Source organism: Staurois parvus, unplaced genomic scaffold (assembly GCF_062004578.1).
Source record: "Staurois parvus isolate SC_StPar_1 unplaced genomic scaffold, SC_StPar_1.0 ptg000130l, whole genome shotgun sequence".
Classification (NCBI taxonomy): Eukaryota; Metazoa; Chordata; class Amphibia; order Anura; family Ranidae; genus Staurois; species Staurois parvus.
In genome coordinates, this window is record NW_028317926.1 from 5708462 (window position 1) to 5731378 (window position 22917).

Here is a 22917-nt window from a genome sequence, read left to right on the forward strand (position 1 = left end):
ATGTTTATGGATGAACATAGATATTGTCTAATGTTTCAGATGGTTGGTGTAGCTCATTCACATCTGTCACCAGGATTTCCTATGTATTTCAAAGTCTGGATCAGAAGACTTGGCATTCCTATACATAAGAATAATTGTGTTCAAGAGATTAAAGCACAGTGCTGAATCTAGTGATTTCACTGACATGCTAGTCAAGTATTAAAACTAGAAGTCTAAATTAACAAATTGTGAACAGGCAGGCTCTTTATTTGCAGAAAAGACATGATTGGTCTCTTCTGCAGTAAAATAAGCCTGCCTAATTGCAGTCGTCTTTAAGTGTACATTTAGCTGCACATGTGCAGCTGAGTTTACATTCCTGGTGAGGTGCTTGTGTGCACAGAAGTTGCATAATCCTACACCAGCCAATCAAGACACAAAGATCAGCACCAGGAAGAAGCAAGGGAAAAGATTCTGGCACAAGCAAGGCTCCTTGTGGACATTGGAGCACAGGGAAGTATTGCAGACTAATAAATCCATGAAGGCACGTTTACACTTTGTTTTAGCTTGTGGGCTTATGTCTCTTTTGCAGGGTGGTGAGGGGGCAGTGTGGTATGCTATATGAGCCCATTACACTGTTTTTTGTTTTTTTTTGTTTTTTTTTAATTGAGTGTGTACAAATGTGTGTGGTGACCAGTGTTAATTTAGTCAACTTATCATTTTCATCATAGTTTTAGTCAATAACATTTTTTCAGTGACTAAAACTAAATCAAATTAAGTTATGGTGACTAAAACTATAACAAAAATCTATTCACACAATCAACTGTAGGGCCCAGTGTCAGAAAGATGGGTCTCCGTCAGAGGTCCAGATCTCAATCCCATAGAGAACCTGGAGCAGTTGGCAAAAGAACGGTCCATAATTCCAGTAGAGAGGTGTAAGAAACTCATTGGTTACAGGAAGCCATTGATTTCAGTTATTTTTTCCAAGGGGTGTGTTACCAAATATTTATATTGACGGTGCCATTAATTTTGTCCAGTCCACTTTTGGGGTTTTGCGTGGAATTTTTCAGATTTAGCTTTTTGTTTCATACCAATACATACAAAAGAAATATACATGAGAATGCCTGAATGTTTGTAATTGCAACAACTTTTTGGTGAAGAGATGCATTATCTGATAAAAATGCAAGGGTGCCCAATATTTTATATCAAGGGAAATGCTTAAATAATGCATCAAACTAAACCCATTCGATTTTTATTTGACTGAATCTACTGTAGATTTAGTCGACTAAAACTAAATCACTCCAATCACTTTTTTGGATACACTTGCTAGATAAGCCAATAACCAAGAAGGAGGAAAATGCAGTCCTACGTGTGTTATTATGTGTATTCTGGGGCAATCCTAGCATACATGCTTATAGAAAAATACTTGAGAAGAGAAATCAGTCAGTGGTGGTATCATGATAGCACATCTAACTGGCCTCTGATTTCTGTAGCCAGTTTTTATGTCTCTCAAACAGGTTGGGTTTTGTTTGTTTGACTAGAACACAGTTGATGACTGGTTTAATTATTTTACAGTGTCAGAAGCTAGCGGTGGAAGAGGATGATAAAAAAGAAAGGAGATTCCAGCTTTCTTCATTAAATCCTCAGGAAAGAATTGACTACTCTCAGCTGATTGAGGAGCTAGGTAAACTGGTCTCTGCTTCACTATTTGGATGGTGTTGTGTTTTTTTTATTATTATTATTCTCATCTTTCCTAACTTCATACACAAACATTGGCCCTGTTATGGCTTCATTTTTATTTATTTTTGCAAACAAAAAACAAAACTGAGATCAATTTTTCTGTTTTCAGGTGGAATAGTAATAGATAAGCAGTGCTTTGATCCAAGCTGTACTCACATTATTGTTGGCCATCCTCTTCGCAATGAGAAATATCTTGCTTCAATGGCTGCAGGAAAGTGGGTGCTTCATAGATCTTATTTGGAGGCCTGCCGAGCTGCAAAACGTTTCATTCAGGTCTGTCTGTCTTGTAATACTTTCTCATCTTAAGGAGTCTGTAAAATTTTTCTTGTATCAAAAATGTTACAGCAACTCCATCACCAAAATGAAAGGGTCTCTTTAAAGCCCAACCCATCCCCCTGACCAGTTCTTATCATCCTCAGTTCTTCCCTGTCTCTGCTTCCATTGCAGTTGCAGCAAAATACCAGGTGTCAGCTTTCAGGGAGCCTGTGTTTGGGTCTATTAGTGCATAATGAATGGTCAAATGCTCCCCTATAACCTGAAAGCACCAGGTATTTTGCAGCAACTGTAACTAAAGAAAAATTGGTGGGGGAGCACTATGAATGCGAGTATAATTGGGTCAAGAGTGGGCTTTGCCCTGAATCGTGAGCAAGGTCTTTTTTAGAGTAAATCCTAACCTTTTATTTGCCCCCTTTTTGTCTGATCAACACGTAATTGAAAAGGGTTTTGTTATATCTGATCAATAAGTGCAAACAATTACTTTTTGGTTTTGCAAGAAATCTTTTAAGCCAACACCTCCTTTTACTCAGGAGTAATTAGGATTTTAGAATTCAAAAGGCCCTGTGTTGTCAGTTCAGGAATCAAGAAGGTAGGAGCAGCATATTTTTCTGGTACTTCAGCAGTTATTTTTCAGTACTTGCTGTTTAAAGTGACAAAACATGGGGAAATGTGCATGTATTGCAGAGTACTTAAAGTGGAACTGCACTGCATCTGAGCACCACAAACCAAAAATGCCATTTAATTAATTGTTAATAGTCAAAACAAACTCCTCCTTCCATCCATGTCTCTATGCTTTAATTTACTGAGAAGTCATTTTGAAAAGTACCCCTTGGCATTTCTGGTAGTGGTCATCTTGAGTAAGGGCAGATGATTCATGTATCATTTTACTTCCTGGAATCCATCTGCCCTTAGCTCAGGCATAGAGCTAAGACCCCCCTATCCCCCCCCTTAAAGATTCCTGGGATGTATGACATAATTTGCCTAGGCATAGAAACCAGGAAGTAACTGAAGAAATATGTTTAAAAAAAAAAAAAAAAAAAAGTTTAAAACACGTAAATATGATATACTTTCTATTTACTAGCAGCATAAGGATTAAAAATAGTCCTTTTTTTATTGAGAGAGTGAAGTTCCACTTTGTTGTGTATGGGTTTTTTTTTGTTTCATTATGCCTTGAGATACACTTTACTTCCAGTCCGAGCCAATTCTGAAATTCCTCTCCTTACAAAAAAAAAAATCTTTTTGCTAAAAAAAAAAATACACTTGATGAATTTCAGTGCACAAAAACACAATCTAATACCCAATTGTTTGATAAAATCTAAAAAATGATGTTGTACTGAGTAAATAAATACCAACCATATCACACTTTAACCCTTTTGCTGCCAGGTCTGTATGCAGTACAGACCTGAGAGCAGGGGGTTTTATACAGAATCCAGTGGCTGCAGCCACTGGGATTGTGTATAAAACTGACAGGCAGAATCCTGCCTGCCAGGTGGAAGCAGTCAGGCACCTCCGCTGCTGCTGATTGCTTTCACAGACCCCGGTTCTGGTACCCTTGCTTTGACATACTTGGTGATACCTCACATGTGCAATTTCCATTTACATATGAGCGTGGGACCTACGCTTGTATTCGCATTTGTGTATTAGCACGGGGAAACGGGGGCACTTTAAATGCTATCAGAAGGGATGAACAGCATTTATTTGACCCCAGATCTTTTCTCTGGCCTCCAAAGTATCTGATCAAATGAAGATCGGTTTGATCAGATGCTTATTTAAGCAGGTAACGACCTATTTACATGAGACTGAAACTGGAAGTGACTAAATTCTTGTTTCCTCCAGTTTTCAACATTACACAGTGGGAGGAAAAACATCAGTTCATCTCTCTGTGTTCCAGGAACTGGATGCCGCTGGTCGTATCCTTACTGGGCTCTCCAATCGCACGATAGAGCCTGGTAAAGGTGACTGTGGGAGGGAGGTGGGACCCCCTCCCCCTGCCTGTAAAAGTAATCCAGTGGCTTCTTAGCTGCTAGGATTACATTTACATTGAAGGGAATTGCCGGCCCTAAAAAAATGATCTCTTGATCATTGCAAAATGATGACCAAGATATCATCCTTCCAATCCAGCATCAGTGGACAGGAAGCAGTTAAGCAAATATTGTAATAAAGGTAATCTAATTGATTTTAACCCAGTCCTGCTTCCACCTCCTGGCCCTTTAGGAGCTTTTAAATGCTGGGAGGTGGTGGGTGGGCATTTGGGTCATGTGACCGCTGTGATTGTCTGTCACAGTGGTCACACCATCGAAAAACCCCCGGTTGCTAGTATGTTTCGGGAGCTTTCTGGTCCCCGCCGTTGTCTGTGCTGGGAGAGCGCAGGGCATGCGGTCTCAGTACAGAGAGGTGTTTTTTTTTTTGTTGTTTTTTTTTTAGTTATATGTGGCCACTATGCACTAAAGCCCACCCACTAAGAATAAGCATATATGCACCACGTTGGCGTGAAGAGGTTAACTAATATGTTTTTATTCTTTTGTTTTTGAAATGAAAAAGTATGTCCCATGTCATATTTTGAAATATTACTCTTCATTGCAAAGAAACATTTTCCTTTACAAACTATTTTTATTGGCGGTTTTAAAGGAGTAACCATCTATTGCAAGAAGGTAGCAGTTACTTAACAGTTCACAAAATGGATAACAATACATCATACATGCTCTAGAAAGACAAAGGTATGGTTAGACTGAATGGCATAAAGGTTAATGGTAAATCTTTTTTTACATTGATACCCATAAACAATAGATAGTAAACACTTCACAATATTTCTCTATAAAAAAAATTCTGATTCATGGTAGTATCGTAACATATTTCCTTTTCATTACTGATGAGTACATTTTTTTGTCCTATAGGAAGATGATTATGAGTGGGGAAGCAACTCAATACTAAATGCTATCAGTAGTATCACCCCCCAGCAGAGGTTGCTGGCAGAGGCAGCAATGCGATGGAGGAAGAAGCTGCAGAGGGTAAATCAAGAGAGTGAAACAATGGAGGTATGGGAGCTGCATTGTAGACTGGTAGAAACTTCTAATGTATGAAGTGACTTGAATTTTATCTAAACCCAGGAACAAAAATGCAATTAAATAGGCAAAAATCTTATAAAGCCATATACAGCAGTTGGTGCATTAAAATATAACCAGCCTTCAACCAAAGTGTAACCAGGTAGAATTTAGGATGAATTATTATTTTAAAGTGTTCTAAATGCTTGGTGTTTTTCACCTAAATGCATTCTCAGCATTAAAACCTAAGTGCAGCCAAAATCACAAATGGGAAAAATCTGCACAAGGGACATAACTTACAGTCAGCAGGGTGTGTTCCTTGCTGATTTCTTTTCTGTTAGTGAAAATCCTTCCCAACCCAACTCTGACTGCCCTTTTTGTATAGCTGCTCCATTTATAGATCCTGATTTGTTCCTAGAACCTGTAGCATGGCTTGGGCAAACAGATCTGTTTGTGATTTTGGCTGCACTTAGGCTCTAAGGTAAAAACCGCCTCAGCGCATTTCCATGCTCTATTGAACGAAGCGCTTGCCCATGGTCCATATTCTTTGCTGCCACCTCTGGGACGATTTGTACTGCTTCCCTGAATGTCCGGGTTGTACAGGAGGGTACCATGGACACTAAGGAGTTATGGGCTGCTGCAGTGGTCATTCAGTTTACTCAGTGGTAGTAGGGATGTGGCTTTAGTCCCAGCCAGGAACATGCAAGCATGGATCCCTCAACTTCTGCCCCTACTTTCTGGTTTGTGTGTGTTTCCATTTTCTTAGATTGTAAGCTCCAAGGAGCTGGGCCCTCCTATCCCTCTTGTATTGAACTGTATTGTTGCTGTATTGTCTCCCTTTATATTGTAAAGCGCTGCGCAAACTGTTGGCGCTATATAAATCCTGTATAATAATTAGCTAGTGGGTTGCTAACTAAGAAAGGAGGAAAGTCATGTTTTTAAAAACTAGACGTTTTCTGTAAGTATGCACTGTGCTGAAATGTACCTAAAAAAGAATGATATCATTTTAACAAGATGCAGGGAGCCCCCTGCCAAATCCTTCTGGAAGCACCAAGAGGGAGCGAGGTTGTCTGATCCTTGGTTTACACATGAGTTTTTAGTGCGTTTTGAAGAAACGCACTACAGTCCATTTAACATGGTTTCCTATGGATCTAGTTCACATCTGTGCATTTTGAGCCGGTCTGTTTTTGGAAAGAGACTTTTTGCGTTTTGCTTTTAATAGACTTCAATGGACCTGCACCAAAAAATGAAAGTTTGTGTTTTTGATGCGTTTTTGCTTTTTATTTTTTGATGTGACTTTACACTCTCTGATGCAACTTTGATGCTACTTGAGTGCCAAAGTTGCATGTTAGGGTTAAGACTGGAATTGGGGTGGGTTAGGGTTAGAATGCTAATCCTAACAATTACTGCTAACTCTAAACCTAACATGCGATTTTAGACACATAAAGGTTCCTGCACTACTTTGATGCAATTCTGCACTTTCTGGCACTCAAGAAGCATCAAAGTCGCACTGCGTGAACAGAAATGTCATACTTTCCTATTGGGCAAAAAAAAAAAAGCGCGAAACGCATCACAAATGTGTCAGGCGCAACCTGCATAGGTATGAACCTAGCCTTATGGAGGTTGTGCCTGTGAGGTAGATTCTAGTAGCTCAAACCACATGCAGACAATGAAGTGCCACTTCGTAAAGGGGGTTTTGGACAGGTCAGAAGGTTGGAAGTACTAGGTCCTGACTTGAAATTAAATTAAGACACCACCTTAGGCAGAAAGAATATCTTGGGTTGCAGAATGACTTTAGCCTTGTGAAACAGTTCTGACACTCTCCTAGCAGAGGTGACCACAATCGAGAAAACAGACTTTGTAAGCAAGACCAGACAAGGACAGAGCTCAAAAGATGCTGAAAGCACCAAGTTCATATCCCACAGTACAACAATATGAGATACGCCTTGTACAAGGGCCTTCACCAGTAAATGGGATGCCAACAGCCTCTGAAAAAAGAGAGTAGCCAAGTCTGATATATGGCCCTTGATTGTACTTAGGACCTACCACTGACCAAGCCTAATTGAAGGAAATCCAAGATACGTCCCACAAAGTACTGCTGTTCATCTGAGGCAAAATAAACCTTCCAGATGCAGTGATGGACCTTAGGCAAAGTTGATTTTCTGGCACTTATACTGTAAGCATAGGGATGACTGAAGCAGCCAGACCCTTGGTCAGTAGCTTTGATGGCTTGGCTGTTGAAGCCCAAGAACCAGAATGGAACCTTCGACCCTGAGATGGTATATCCGGATTGTCTGATAAAGGCCACGGAATGTCTGCCAGAAGCCGAAGCTTGTATATGTACTACATTTTTCTTGGCCAGTTTGGGGCCACGAGTATCACTGGGACACGTTCAGACTTGATCCAGTGGAACAGGCAAGGAAGGATTTATAAAGGAGTAAAAGCATACATCAGGGAGAACTGGTACCGCAGGGTCATAGAAGCATCCACTGCAAAGGCCCTAAGATCCTATGTTCGAGACACAAACCTTTCCACCTTGTGGCTGAATTGAGATGCTGGTGGATCTTCATCTGGTGTCCCCCATCTCTGACAAATTGTCCCGAAACACCTGTGTGTGTGTGTGTGTAGGGACCACTTCTCCGAGGCTAGTTGCCGGCAACTGAAAAAACCCACCTGCTAATTTTTCACACCTGAAATGTGTATGGTTGACAGGGCTGGAATGTGATGTTCTGCCCACTGCAGAATTAGGTCTGCTGGCTGAGCTGCACGATTCCTGGTTCTGCCCTGGTGATTGATGTAAGCCACAGCCCTGACCTTGTCTGACAGAACTCACGCCGGCATTCTTCGAAGACCTCTTGACAACTGCTGCAGGGTGAGGCAAATATCTTCGAGTTCCCAGATGTTGATGGGTTGTCGGGATTCTTCCACTTACCAAGATTCCTGCACCATTGCTGTCCCGAGTACAACTCAGCAGCCCAACAGACTGGCATCTGTGGTGAGCACTTTAATTTAACAGGAGAAAGGCATTCCCCTACTGCAGCTCCAGATTGTACACCCACCGTGTTGGAGTGATTTGAATATCTGGCCTCTGATGGTCGATCCAGAGAAAAAGCTTATTTTTTCCCCATAGCCAGGAATATTGTACTGGCCTGGAGTGAATCAGAGCATATGGCATTGCCTCGAATCAGTCCACCTCAGGCTCAGGACCTGCATGCCAAATTGCACTAAGGGGTTGATGGCAGGACAGGAAATGTGTGTCTGTGAACGTGTCCCAAAATATCTGCTGCAACATTCGGTGCATATGTAGTACATGCAAGCAGCTCAGGCCCTCAGAGGGCAGTAAGACTGCCAAGGGCTGTCTATAGCCTTTAACCACTCAGTCACCCTGCCACCAAAGCTACAGAAATCCAGCTGAAAGGGGACAGGGGCATGACTCAGAAGTCAGCCTGGACTCAAGCCCACAGTAAGAGAAAGGGTGGCGGGGGACTGCACTAGGGAAGAAGGGGAGGCAACCAGGGCATTGACATGTAGTTCCACACAGTGGAAAGGGATTAACCCTTTGTACCCCTGGCTTTGCCCGATTTGGAAGGGGACACTCCCTTTTTAGCGAGGGAGTCTTTTGAGACTCTGGTCACAATGGAGTGGTTCACCTCTGGACCTGTATTTTACCCTGTGGCTAACTCAATGCTCTCTATTACATTCTAAGGTGGGCATCTAAGACTAGGCTCACATCTAAGCTGGTGCAGGACTGTGTGCAAATTGCACACCACCTTGCAGCAAAAATGCTGCTGTTTAGCAGAGGCACGGGAGTGCCTTTCATTCTTGATATGATTTTAGAAAATGTTCAGGGATCTTTTCTCTGCTTTTTCCACAGATACAGCAGCCCACTCTAATTAGTGCAAACACAGCTGCTGGGAAACTACACAGATGTGAACCTAGCCTAACACCGGATCCAGTGCTCAAAGAAACTATATACAGGCCATTCCTGTATCTTCTCTTGTGGGGTCCAGGTATGGTTCCCTATGCACTTAGCTAGGGGCACTGATCTGGAAACTAAGATACCACCATGGCCGTAACGCAGCCAAAAGTTGATTGTAGAGAGGAGACATCCAATGCTTAAAGACACTAGCAAATAACTGAGTCCTGCTGTTAGCACGGATTATATGTGGGTCCTCCGTTTTTGTTTTGTTTTTTTTTGGACAGTGTCCAAATACCTGAAGGTACCTGTCTATAAACCCCAGTCATCTCTGATCCTTCCTGTATGAATTAGAAATAAAAATAAATAACTACTAAATTCTGTATGCAAATTATGTTCTTAACTGTTTGGATGGAAAGTTATGTTTGCAGCTTGGACGCTAAGTGATTTGATCTTTAACCGCTTCCCAACTGCGCTATAGTTGAAAGATGGCTACAGTGTGGTTGTCCAGTTCTGGGAGGGTGTCCATGGACGTCCTTCCAGAACGAGCCCCCCAGCGGCGTGCATCTAACACTGTCGGTGATTTCTGTGTCCTACGGACACAACTGATCACGTGATTAGGTAAAAGGCCAATCACAGCGGCCTTTTATCACATGATCAACTGTGTCCAATAACACAGCAAATCACAATGTAAGTACAGTTGCCGGTTATTGCCAGCACTTTCCTCACACTGTCACAGCATGAGGAAAGTACTGCCGATAACCGGCATATGTGACAGGGAAGATGGGCAGTGATTGTCAGTGCCGCCCAGCAGTGCCCATCAATGCCACCCGTCAGTGTCTCTAGTGCCGCCTATCAATACCACCTATCAGTGCCCATCATTGCTGCATATCAGTGCCACCTCATCAGTGCTGTCTATCAGTGAAGGAGAAAAATTACCTGTGTGCAAAATTTTATAATACAAACAAAGAATTTTTTTTTGTTTGTTTTTTTTTTTTGGTTTATAGTGCAAAAAATAAAAACCCCTGTGGCGAGTAAATGTCATCAAAAGAAAGCTATTTGTGTGAAAAAAATAAAAATTTCCTGTTGGTACAGTGTTGCATGACCGTGCAGGAAGGGAGTGAACCAAGTGCCTGGTAGGCAAGTGGTTAAACTTCCAGATTGATTAACATCTCCCAAAATGTCTTTCAGGGCAGCACATGAAAGATTTACCATCAGGAACAGGAAACTCATTACTAAAAATGCTTTAGGTAGTCCTTCTGCCAAAATGGTCAGAAACTTGCTTAGAACCTGTTTAGATGAGAATTCTGAGCAGATTCTTCTCCACAGTCCTCCACCCCCACCCCTTGCCTAACGTTTTTTTTGGTAATGGTTTTTTTTTCTGATTTTTTTTTTTTTCCTGATGTAGCCCTCCCCTCATGTTCAAGTATTTGGGACATCCCTGTTCGAAAGCATTAAAGGCAGAAGGTTATTTTTCCTTCTTGCATTGTATGTATGAAGGTTAAAAAAAAAAAACAAAAAACCTGTGTTCTGCTCCACCAACAGCCCCTTTAATACTCACCTAAGCCCTCCTCCCGATCCAGTATTGTGCGCAAGAGCCTAGGCTGTCCTGGGACTCCCTCTCCTCATTGGCTAAGACAACAGTGGGAGCCATTGGCTCCCACTGCTGTCAATAACAGCCAGTGAGCCAATGAGGAGAGAACAGGGGGCTGAGCCGCGGCTTTGTGTGTCTTATTTACGCATAGAGCCGGGCTTGGGAGTGAGCACGTACCAGTGCCCCCATAGCAAGCAGCTTGCTATTGGGGGCAATAGTCAAAGGGGACGAGCCAGGAGAGCTGGTGTGGGACCCGAGAAGAGGAGGATTGGGTCTGCGCTGTGCAAAAGCACTGCAAGTATGACATGTTTGGTGTGTGTTGTTTATTTTTTTTTAAAGCTGGACCTTCGATACCACTTTAATGAATATGCTCTGTGTCCCATGATGTATGACGTGTCAGTGACTGCTGTTTGCTTGTAATAGTGAGTCTTGGATTGCATTTATAATCTTTTGAACATTTACAGGGAGCTTTCAGTGGATGGAAAGTTATATTAAATGTTGACCAAGCAAAAGAATCTGGCTTCAAGCGTCTACTACAATCAGGGGGAGCAAAGGTATGTCTAATATAAATATATATATCTATATATCTATCTATATATCTATCTATATATATATATATATATATATATATATATATATATATATATATATATATATATATATAATTTTTTTTAAATTTTGTCTGCATTAAAATGTATGTAAACCCCAAATCGATCGATCTCTCTCTCGTTCTATCGCGATCTCTCTATCTCGCAATCTCGATCTCTTGATTTCTCGTTCTATCGCGATTTCTCGTTCTATCGCGATCTCTCGCTCCATCTCTTTCGCGGTCTCTCGCTCCATCTCTCTCGCGGTCTCTCGCTCCATCTCTCTCGCGATCTCTCGCTCCATCTCTCTCGCGATCTCTCGCTCCATCTCTCTCGCGATCTCTCGCTCCATCTCTCTCGCTCCATCTCTCGCTCCATCTCTCGCGCCATCTCTCGCGCCATCTCTCGCGCCATCTCTCGCGCGCCATCTCTCGCGCGCCATCTCTCGCGCTCGATCTCTCGCGCTCGATCTCTCTCGCTCGATCTCTCTCGCGCTCGATCTCTCTCGCGCTCGATCTCTCTCGCGCTCGCCATCTCTCGCGCTCGCCATCTCTCGCGCTCGCCATCTCTCGCGCTCGCCATCTCTCGCGCTCGCCATCTCTCGCGCTCGCCATCTCTCGCGCTCGCCATCTCTCGCGCTCGCCATCTCTCGCGCTCGCCATCTCTCGCGCTCGCCATCTCTCGCGCTCGCCATCTCTCGCGCTCGCCATCTCTCGCGCTCGCCATCTCTCGCGCTCGCCATCTCTCTCGCCATCTCTCGCGCTCGCCATCTCTCTCGCCATCTCTCGCGCTCGCCATCTCTCTCGCCATCTCTCGCGCTCGCCATCTCTCTCGCCATCTCTCGCGCTCGCCATCTCTCTCGCCATCTCTCGCGCTCGCCATCTCTCTCGCCATCTCTCGCGCTCGCCATCTCTCTCGCGATCTCTCGCGCTCGCCATCTCTCTCGCGATCTCTCGCGCTCGCCATCTCTCTCGCGATCTCTCGCGCTCCATCTCTCTCGCGATCTCTCGCGCTCCATCTCTCTCGCGATCTCTCGCGCTCCATCTCTCTCGCGATCTCTCGCGCTCCATCTCTCTCGCGATCTCTCGCGCTCCATCTCTCTCGCGATCTCTCGCGCTCCATCTCTCTCGCGATCTCTCGCGCTCCATCTCTCTCGCGATCTCTCGCGCTCCATCTCTCTCGCGATCTCTCGCGCTCCATCTCTCTCGCGATCTCTCGCGCTCCATCTCTCTCGCGATCTCTCGCGCTCCATCTCTCTCGCGATCTCTCGCGCTCCATCTCTCTCGCGATCTCTCGCGCTCCATCTCTCTCGCGATCTCTCGCGCTCCATCTCTCTCGCGATCTCTCGCGCTCCATCTCTCGCGCTCCATCTCTCTCGCGCTCCATCTCTCGCGCTCCATCTCTCGCGCTCCATCTCTCTCGCGCTCCATCTCTCGCGCTCCATCTCTCTCGCGCTCCATCTCTCTCGCGCTCCATCTCTCTCGCGCTCCATCTCTCTCGCGCTCCATCTCTCTCGCGCTCCATCTCTCTCGCGCTCCATCTCTCTCGCGCTCCATCTCTCTCGCGCTCCATCTCTCTCGCGATCTCTCGCGCTCCATCTCTCTCGCGATCTCTCGCGCTCCATCTCTCTCGCGATCTCTCGCGCTCCATCTCTCTCGCGATCTCTCGCGCTCCATCTCTCTCGCGATCTCTCGCGCTCCATCTCTCTCGCGATCTCTCGCGCTCCATCTCTCTCGCGATCTCTCGCGCTCCATCTCTCTCGCGATCTCTCGCGCTCCATCTCTCTCGCGATCTCTCGCGCTCCATCTCTCTCGCGATCTCTCGCGCTCCATCTCTCTCGCGATCTCTCGCGCTCCATCTCTCTCGCGATCTCTCTCTCGAGCAGGATGCTTCAATAGCGGCCTTCAGCTCTTCTGCATTGTTCGGTCTCATGTCTCTCATCTTTCTCTTGGCAATGCCCCATAGATTCTCTATGGGGTTCAGGTCAGGCGAGTTTGCTGGCCAATCAAGCACAGTAATCCCACGGCCATTGAACCAGGTTTTGGTGCTTTTGGCAGTGTGGGCAGGTGCCAAGTCCTACTGGAAAATTAAGTCGGCTTCCCCATAAAGCTCGTCTGCGGAAGGAAGCATGAAGTGCTCCAAAATCTCCTAGTAGACGGCTGCGTTGACCCTGGACTTAATGAAGCACAGTGGACCAACACCAGCAGATGACATGGCTCCCCAAATCAACACAGACTGTGGAAACTTCACACTGGACTTCAAGCATCTTGCAGTGTGTGCCTCTCCATTCTTCCTCCATACTCTGGTCTCTTGGTTTCCAAATGAGATGCAAAAGTTGCTCTCATCAGAAAAGAGGACTTTGGACCACTGAGCAACAAACCAGGTCTGTTTTTCTTTAGCCCAGGTAAGACGCTTCTGACATTGTTTGTTGTTCAGAAGCGGCTTGACAAGAGGAATACAACATTTGAAGCCAATGTCCAGGATCCGTCTGTGTGTGGTGGCTCTTGATGCACTGACTCCAGCCTCAGTCCACTCCTTGTGAAAGTCCCCAACACTTTTGAATGGCCTTTTCCTGACAATCCTCTGCAGGCTGCGGTCATCCCTGCTGCTTGTGCACTTTTTTCTTGACACTTATTTCCCTTCCACATAACTTTCTATTAATGTGCTTTGATACAGCACTTTGGGAACATCCAACTTCTTTTGTAATTACCTTTTGAGGCTTTCCCTCCTTATGGAGGGTGTCAATGATAGTTTTCTGCACAACTGTCAGGTCAGCAGTCTTTCCCATGATTGGGATTCCTACTGAACCAGACTGAGAGACCATTTAAAGGCTCAGGAACCCTTTGCAGGTGTTATGGCTTAATTAGCTGATTAGAGTGGGACACTTTGAGCCTAGAAAATGTAATGAGTCTATCTCATATATTTCACCTTTTAAGTTGCATTACTGAAATAAATGAACTTTTGCACGATATTCAAATTTTTCGAGTTTCACCTGTACATTGCCTTGCTCCAACGGCAAAAAAGTTTTTTGTTTTTTTTTTGTTTTTGTTTTTTTGACCCACTGCTTTGCCCCCCCGCACATGTGCATATTTTTTCTTAGTATTTATGGTACTTATCACATTTGTTTTTTATTCTTTTCAGGTGAAATGTTGATGCAATAATTCATTGGGGCTTTTTATTTTAAAAATACGTTTAAGGAAAAAAAAAAAGAAAAATTAGAATTTTCCATGTGAACAGCATTGTTTCAGATTGCTGTTACCATGGAATATCAGTGTACAATTTGCTGACTAGGAGGAGGGATCCCATTCACTATGCATGCATATATTTGCATGCTCATGTGATCCTGTGATTTATCCCTGCTCTTGTTCATTTCCATTTGGTAAATAAACCTATATTTTGGATCTGTTTGAAATCCCATAAAAAATTGACACTTTTTTTTTTATCCATTCTGTATGTACATTTAGGTTTTCGTTGGCCACTCCTCCTCTCTGTTTAAAGAGACAACACATCTGTTTGCAGACTTTGGTAAACTGAAACCAGAAGACGCCAGAGTCAGTGTAGCAGAGGCTGCAGCACAAGGAGTGAAATGTTTAAAACCAGAGTACATTGCGGATTACCTCATGAAGGTTTGTCTAACTAGCCGTCCTATTAATATTTTCAGCCAACTGAAGGCTCATCCTTGGTTGTAGAAATTTTTCCAGCATAAAATATTTCTTTCTTCTTAGGACCCACCACCTCCTGCCAACAATTACTGCCTTCCTGATGCAGTCTCCTCTCTTCAGGTGACAGGGAATTCTAGAAAGAGGAAAAACTCTGGGGACACCACAGATGTTAAACGGCCCAAATTGTATTAAGATGAGGATTTTAACATCTCTTATTTATAATTCTACATGTGTTGTCTTATCTGTATATATGTGCATAAAATAGCAACCCACTCGACCAACAGAAAATGTTATGAATTATAAATATACTGTGTCATGTAGCAGTGCTACTTTTCCAGAGCATTATACTGGAATGTGAATAAGAAATTCATTTTGAACTCTCTTGTGTGTCATGCAGTTGCTCCTAAAATGAAGAACTTTACTTAAAACTCAGTTTAGCTTTGGGTGCCTGACTTGACAGATGTAGCTAGAGAAACATCTGTATCACTTACAGTGCTTGTTCTGGGTAGTTTTGTGACAGAAGCATTGGCTTAACTGGAAACTTTGCCTATGATTGGCAGTGAGAATTGTCATGAATTCATTTCATGGCATAAAAAGGTATTGTTTCACTTTCCATGCATTACTTTCTATTGTCATAGAATCCTGGCAGCCTGACAGCTTTTTTTAATATAACCACAAAACAAATGTTTCTAAGCCAACTGTCTTTGTTGTGGTCTTTGAGAATTAATTACATTACAGTACATGCAGCTAAAGAGCTCAGGGATGGCTTGAGTTGAAGCTTCTTCACTGCATGTTATAATGTGTATAATATATTCATATATTCCCCTGTGCTCCAATGATGGCAACATCTTTCAGCTCCAATGATGGCAAGGTCTTTCAGCTCCCTGACCATTGCCAACATCTACCTGGCTGTTTCCAAATTCTGCACCTTTAGTCATCTTGAATGACTGGCTAAGGATGATGTAATTCCTCCCAGAGTTCATTCCGGCAGATACTGGGATTGTACACTGAACAGCACATGCACAGCTCCCTGTACACAAAAAAGGTTGCAAAAAGGTAGGAATGATGCATAGGCATAGTATGTCTCTTCTGCAAAAAGCCTTCCTGTTTGCAATAGGGGAAAAAAAAAAGTAGCAGCTTCACAAGAAGATGCAAATACTTTAATGACCATAGTTGGGGCACAGGTGCACTTTGAAGCGTAACTCTTACCTACGCCACAAAAAAAAAGTGTCAAAGTAGAACATTAGTCACACCTTTTATTCCTTTTGGAAGGATTCTTATATCTGTGGTCACACAGGATGGAGGGGTGGAAGGGGCAGGGACAAAGAACAGTATCTCTGGGTTGGGGACACAGGGAGCAGTAACCTTTTTCCACTCTGGAAAATGAGGCTCTTATTGCTCTGTACCTCCATCCACTGGAAGTATTTTTAGTCCCTTTTTGTCCTAGTGACCACAAACAAAGCATATCCCTATTAGGGAGGGTTTCCCTTCTGACATAATTGAAAACCTGACAAAAGTAGGAACCATTTTCTACTCTGTCCAACACTAAAGAAAGATTGGTTAACTTTGTTTAATGTGGATACATCTTAAAAAAAAGACCTAGCAAGAGTTGGCACAAAATATACTGTCACTGTAATGCACTTTAGAGGAACACTCCAGCTGTAAGCCCTGTTCTGCCCTTTAGTGAGTCTCATTGCATACTGACATCTCAGGGGTGTGTGGCTCATTTTGTATTTTCTAGTAGCCAAGCTAACATGCTTTGTGTTAGTAAATCTGCTATTTGTGTGTTTGTATATACCTATGAATGTCTGTTTGTTAAAAAAAAAAAACATTGTTAAAATTAATATATAGAAGAACCTGTGTGTAATTCCCACAATGCAACATTTTTGTTCTCGATTTGTACCATTTATGATCATTTTACGGACATTTGTTATATTGACCTGCCTTTTTACCTATGTATATCTTTATAGAAGCTTTATAGATGAAATTGTGCTGTTTTGATCCTACTGCAGGTAAAGCAATTGCAGTGCTCTGTATATAAATTTCCCTTTTTAATATTTTACCAATGCTGGTATTTTCATTCTGTGTACATGTTTATAAAATACTACCTCTTGATTATAATAGTGTAAAGGAAATAAAAAAAAAAGTTACTATACAAATGTAAACTTCCATTTCACTTTGATTTATTGAGTGCATTCAGCAGATCTTGGTTTGTTAAATTTGCCATCAGCAGCACTTAAAATTTGTTTCTGTTTGTGACTCATACAATTCTAAAAGCTGAAGTTCAGGATGTGCAAATATTGTCCAAATACAAGAGGCATGTATATTCTAACAGCCTTTGCAGGATCTTCCTGTACTAGAGATGGCGACTGATGCTCTCTGTGCAGTGTGACTGGTCTGATATCTACAAACAAGATATACCTGTGCTCAACTCCCTATAGTTTGTACATGCATTTATCTATCAGGTGTTTAAGGGGTGTAGCCACATGTTAACACTAGAAATCCTCGAAGAACCCTCTGCACACTGGTATATATCCTGTCCAGCAAACTTTGCAATACAAAATAGGGATTTTAGTTCACAGATATTGCACTACATGTTTAAGCCGGCCAACTGCGTCCAAGTAATCCCAATTTTTTTTTTTTTAATTTAATTGCAAAATTTGCTGGAAACGGTATATAGCAGTGTGCTGAGGGTTCTTCCAGGATTTCTGGTCTAATATCCACACACACCTTTGCAGTTTTCGGCAAGTAGTCTGTAATGGGTGGGCCCGCTGAGGTCCCTACCACAACTCTGCTGGGCTGCACAATGACCTTGTGCAAAGAGGTCACTGCTAATTGCAAGGTAATTAAAGAATTGCAGCCAAAGCTGACAGTGGGCTGACGTCCAGGCTGGGGAGAGTTCTCGACTTCAAAGAGTCTGGAGCAGCACCTGGCTCAGCCTCTCAGTGATCCGCTGAGAGCCTGAGCCAGCTGCTCCCTTCCCCTCCGCAGCCCAGTGCTCCAGTGAGTGCTGGGGGCTGAGCAGAGAGCGGTGACTGACAGTCACCATTCTGCTCACAGCGGCTGTGAGAACTCATCATGAGTTTTCACACTTAGAGCCGACGGGACAGATGGAGCATCGGAGTGATGCTGCATCCACCTATGTAACTATATCTGGGGAGAAAAAAGCCATCCCATACTTATCTTTTAAGATGATTCTCCACAGGAGTACACAAAGAATGGACCGTGAACTGCACGAAAAGCATGGATTTTCACAACTGTTTTTCTGGATGAGATAATATTGCTCTGATGGGGTCCTGGAAGGCTATAAAGCTATAATTTATAATGGGAAATATAACCCAATATACTGTCACTCTAAGAAATTGAACCTAAGCATATACATGGATATTCTTCACTTGGGCAGTCTATTAATGTGACTGTAAAGGCTGAAGGTTTTTAACCTTCATGCATTCTATGCATGAGTGTAAAAAACCTTCAGTATGCATTTTCCCCTACAGCCCACCCCCCCAAAACCTGAGCCTGATTCCGATCCAGCGATGTGCGTAAGAGCTTCGGCTCTCCTTTTTAATTGGCTGAGACACAGCAGCGGGAGCCATTGGCTTTTGCTGTTGTCAATCACAGCTAGTGGGGATGGAGCAAGGGGTGGGGCCAAGCTATGCTTTGTGTGTGTCTTATTGACGCACAGCCCCCAGCGCAAGCAGCTTCTGGTGGGAATTGAGCAGGGGAGGGAGTCGGGCACCGGTGGGGGGACCTGAAAACAGGTGCTGCTCTGTGCAACACCATTGCATATAGCAGATAAGTATGACATATTTGTTATTTAGAAAAAAAAAACTTATCACTTTAATAAAGTGGTTGTATTGGGCATGGGAAACAAAAAAAAGTGCTTTAATAATTTCTGCACATGGTTTAAAGTGTTTTAAAGCTAAAACTTTGTTCTTTATTGGCCATTGAAGGACGCAATAAATCTTTTTCAGGAACTATGGGTTATACCACTGCCTACAGGAGAAATGAACTCTGTATAAAAGACTGTTGGTGAGTCCTAGAAGCTGTAACCCTTCCAACATTGGCCATGCTCCAGTTTATCTTGGTTTCCTTAGGAGGATCGAAATCATATTTCTGCTATGACTTGAGGATTTTCCTCTTAAAATAGCAGCTTCTAGTAAATTAAGGCCAGATCTCGCTAATCCTGGAAATCTCACCTTTAAGCATAGGCTGTCCTAGTACTTCGAAAGCATTTTGTAGTGACTCCTCATATGTCCTGGCAGCAATGTGGGGCTTTCACAGTTAAATTTCTCTTGAGTGCTGTTTACTACGTCCAAAGCCCTGGCACATGCTGACAAGCCTGACTTTGCCTCAGACTCATCACTTAACTTTGAGTGGGCTGGCGGTGGGTACTGTGTTGGGGTTCTTTTTATTTACTCCTGGGGGTAGCAGCAACTGTAAGGCACAGTGTCCTGTCCACACCCTTTACCTCTCATTGCACAAGCCACAAAGTTACTGGCAGCAGGAGAGATGTTCTATTGCATAACACTCAGTGGGACTAGTGCTAAGTGCCTGCAGAACAAGTGGATCATCCAGCCTGACTGGCCTTAGCTATGTGTGGCCTTGGGCCTGGTTGTCATGCCAGTAATTTGTGCTTTGCGTCAGGTTATCTAGTCCTAAGAACTGGGGTGTTGTCCTTCCTCTTTAGCAGGCGGATTTTGGAATGCAGTCTTCATATGAGAACTGTTCCCTTTACATTATACAACAAAATAGACAGATTAATTTGGTTGGTTGGCAAGCTGAGCTGGGAATTTTTCTAACAGTATTTAGTTAGCACACATTTACAAATACATGCGTAAGCTACAGAGCCTCGTCGCAGCACCCTGATATTCTGTAGTTCCTAACTCTACAAATTTTGAGAACCCCCCCCCCCTCCCACATGGTAGAGGCACATGTATTTAATGGACACGGGCAGGTGGACCTTTACAGTATGCAGTTTGATTGAGAGAGGGACAGTTCTGATTTTTAACCATTTCAATACCGTGCAATTTTACACCTTCCCAGGCCAGTTTTCACGTTTCAGCGCTCTCACACTTTGAATGACAATTGCGCAGTCATACAACATTGTACCCAAACTAAAATTTTATCATTTTCTTCACACAACTAGAGCTTTCTTTTGGTGGTATTTAATCACTGCCGGGGTTTTTATTTTTTGCTAAATCAACAAAAAAAGACCAAAAATTTTGAAAAAAAACCACTTTTTTCTTTGTTTCTGTTATAAAAGTTTACAAATAAATAATTGTTCTTCATAAATTTAGGCCGAGATGTATTCTACTACATGTCTTTGGTGAAAATAACCCAAATTAGGATGTATTATTTAGTTTGTAGGAAAGTTATAGAGTTCACAAACTATGGGATATATCTGAATATTGATCAATCCTGAAGTACTGACAGCCAATCTAATTTCTTGAGGTCCAAGAATGTCAGAACAGTACAGATATCCCCCAAATGACCCCTTTTTACAGAGTAGACAGTCCGACGTACTTCATAAGAGGCATGGCGAGTTTTTTGAAGTTGTATTTTTTTTGTCATAATTTTTCGGAAAATGAAAAAATTAAAAAATTTATTTTCACGATTTTTTTTTTTTTTACATACTGTCACCAGTGCAGTACAGCGTCATCATATAACTGGCATGGAGGTGAACAGGGACACTGACTGGTGACAGTATGAAAAAAAATATATATTTTTTAATTTTTTATTACAATTTTTTATTTTTTTTTTTTAAGATTTGTTTTTCATATTTTACTATGACCAAAGTAGTACAATGTTACCATAGTAACATTGTACTACTTTGGGGAAGTGATCAGTATTTATTTTTTTTTTTACACAATTTGTTTATAGCAAAGAATTACTTTGCTATAAGCAAGCATTTACCTGAATGAAATCGATTCATTCAGGTTTTTTTTTTTTTTTGTGCTTAGCTGTGATTTGGTCACAGCTAATCACATGACGTGCATGTGATTAGCTGTGACCATTCACAGCTAGGCACTAGTATACAATGGATGGCATGAATGAAACCATCCATTGTATACAACAGTCATGTGACCTGCTGTGATTGGTCACAGCAGGTCACATGGTACCAGCAAAGGGGGCCGGTACTCAGATCTGTCATCGGCCGTGTCCAAGGTACACGGCCGGTGTCAGATCGCGGCTCTGCAGGCATGCAAACTGCGCATGCCCGAAAGGACACCATATGGCATCCACCCAGAGGGACGAGGGGTTTTGCAGGCCACCATCTGGCTATAGGTCGGGCGGGAACCTGTTTATATATGAAAGAAATGGTATATTCTGTATATAACTGTATTCTATTTTGTATGCTTTGCTTATGTATTCCACACAACACTAATAATGTTTTGATTACATATTTGCATTCTCTTGAGTCCTGATAAAAAAAATTAGCCTGCCTATGTAACGCCCCTTGTTACCTTAAAAGTATATTTGTATTATTATTGTGATACCTATGTAGTCATGTGTATAAAAAAACCTAAATTGCGACAAATAAGCAGAATAGTGATTTTTAAAGATGCTGAGTGTAGCTTCTTGTGTTTTGTTCCCTATGCAGTAGTAGTTATGACAGATTGCACCGCTGCGCGGCTCTGCATTAGCGCAAGCTGAGCATGTGCGGGAGCACGTCAAATGGCGTGCACCCGGAATGCCGAAGCACTTTTGAAGTTGCCAAACGGCCATTGGCCGGGCGACTAATGGTTAACACCTGCAAGTGTTTTTTTTGTTTTTTTTTTTGCCTCTGCGTATCTTTTTGCGCCTGATTTCAGGGGTTTTATCCTCATGTATCTGCCATGGCAGGAAAATGTTTTCTTTTAGCTGGGAATGACTAATATATGTTAATATTTACTCATAACTTGTTAGCAGACACAATGGAGAATTTATTTTGTGGCTCACAAATACTTTATAATCTTACTGTTAATATATGTACGTACCATCAAGAATCATGTCTAAGCCCCTCTTATTCTTTTTCAGAGACCAGTTTTATCCTGATTCCTTGATTCATACCTTAATTCAAAGTGTTAGTAATGCAATGCCTTTGGTCAGATTGGCCCTTTTAATTTAGCATTTTGAACTTGATAACTTCTCTTCAGAAGATGCTGTTCCCTGGCCCACAAGGTGATTTTCTTTGTACTGATTATGTATATTATATAGGGCACGCTTGTTGGAGCCCAACCTCTGTAGCTGTAGGATAAAGGTGCCAGATGGATATGGGGGATGGATGGGAGCAGTAACACTGAGGCAGCTCTTCTTAGAGGCACCTTCCTCTCTTTTTCTTCTTACTGCATTAGAGTCCTGCTTCCACTCTAAGTGCAGTATTGACAATTTATTTAGGAAACAATGGATAAATTGCACTTACAAGATAAATAGTTAAAAAGACTCATCGTGTGGTAATTAGATCCAGGTGGGACATTCAGCCATCCAGCAGCAAAATCTGTCTATAGGATCAGGAAGTAGAGTCCAGGATGTGCCTGTGCATCAAAATTAAGCTAGGAGAGCTATGCTATGCTATGAGTCAGATGTAGGAGGTGAAGGGGGTGGTAATGCATTTCGGAGCATGCTCAATAGGCTCCTTATTCAGACCTGTGCCCCAGTAGAACCCTGACATTTTTATAGTGTGAAGGGAATGGGAGGGAGGCAAGTAGTTCCTGGGTCCTAAGGACCTATATGTTTTCCTGCATCGTACAGGAATTAATACAGGTATAAAAATAGAAATAAAAACACAAGAGAATAGCTCTAATGCTTTTGGGGTAAAAAGCATATGAGTGTGTATGTATACATATAATAACACATATCTAAAAAAATGGCATCTTTGATAGAAGGGAAATAGAAACTGACAATTAAATTAAATCTAAAAAGAAATAGAACAATGGAGGTGAAAATAAATGTTAATAATGAATAAATCAATGAGATAATGAAAAAGGTAGATTATTGTACCATAAATAAAAAATTAATAGAAATATAAATGGGCTTGCGATAAAAGTATGTGAATTTTATGTATCTCCTTATCCCTTTGTGATGTACTAAAAGGGATCGTAGTTAAGCAAGAGAGGGATAAGGAAGGGATATACCTACATTT

General features: G+C 42.4%; 1 protein-coding gene across 2 annotated transcripts in view; it reads left to right on the forward strand.

Annotated features, from left to right (window-relative positions):
* Positions 1-16957, forward strand: part of TOPBP1 (DNA topoisomerase II binding protein 1) — a 68156-nt gene extending 51199 nt beyond the window's left edge. For both annotated transcript variants that reach the window (XM_089672542.1, XM_089672543.1), the window contains 6 exons: positions 1552-1660; positions 1826-1989; positions 4887-5027; positions 11008-11097; positions 14595-14756; positions 14856-16957. In XM_089672542.1, coding sequence (XP_089528668.1) covers positions 1552-1660; positions 1826-1989; positions 4887-5027; positions 11008-11097; positions 14595-14756; positions 14856-14984 — 795 coding nt within the window. In that variant the 3' untranslated portion in view covers positions 14985-16957. The remainder of the gene's footprint in view (positions 1-1551; positions 1661-1825; positions 1990-4886; positions 5028-11007; positions 11098-14594; positions 14757-14855) is intronic.
* The last annotated feature ends 5960 nt before the right edge of the window (positions 16958-22917 follow it).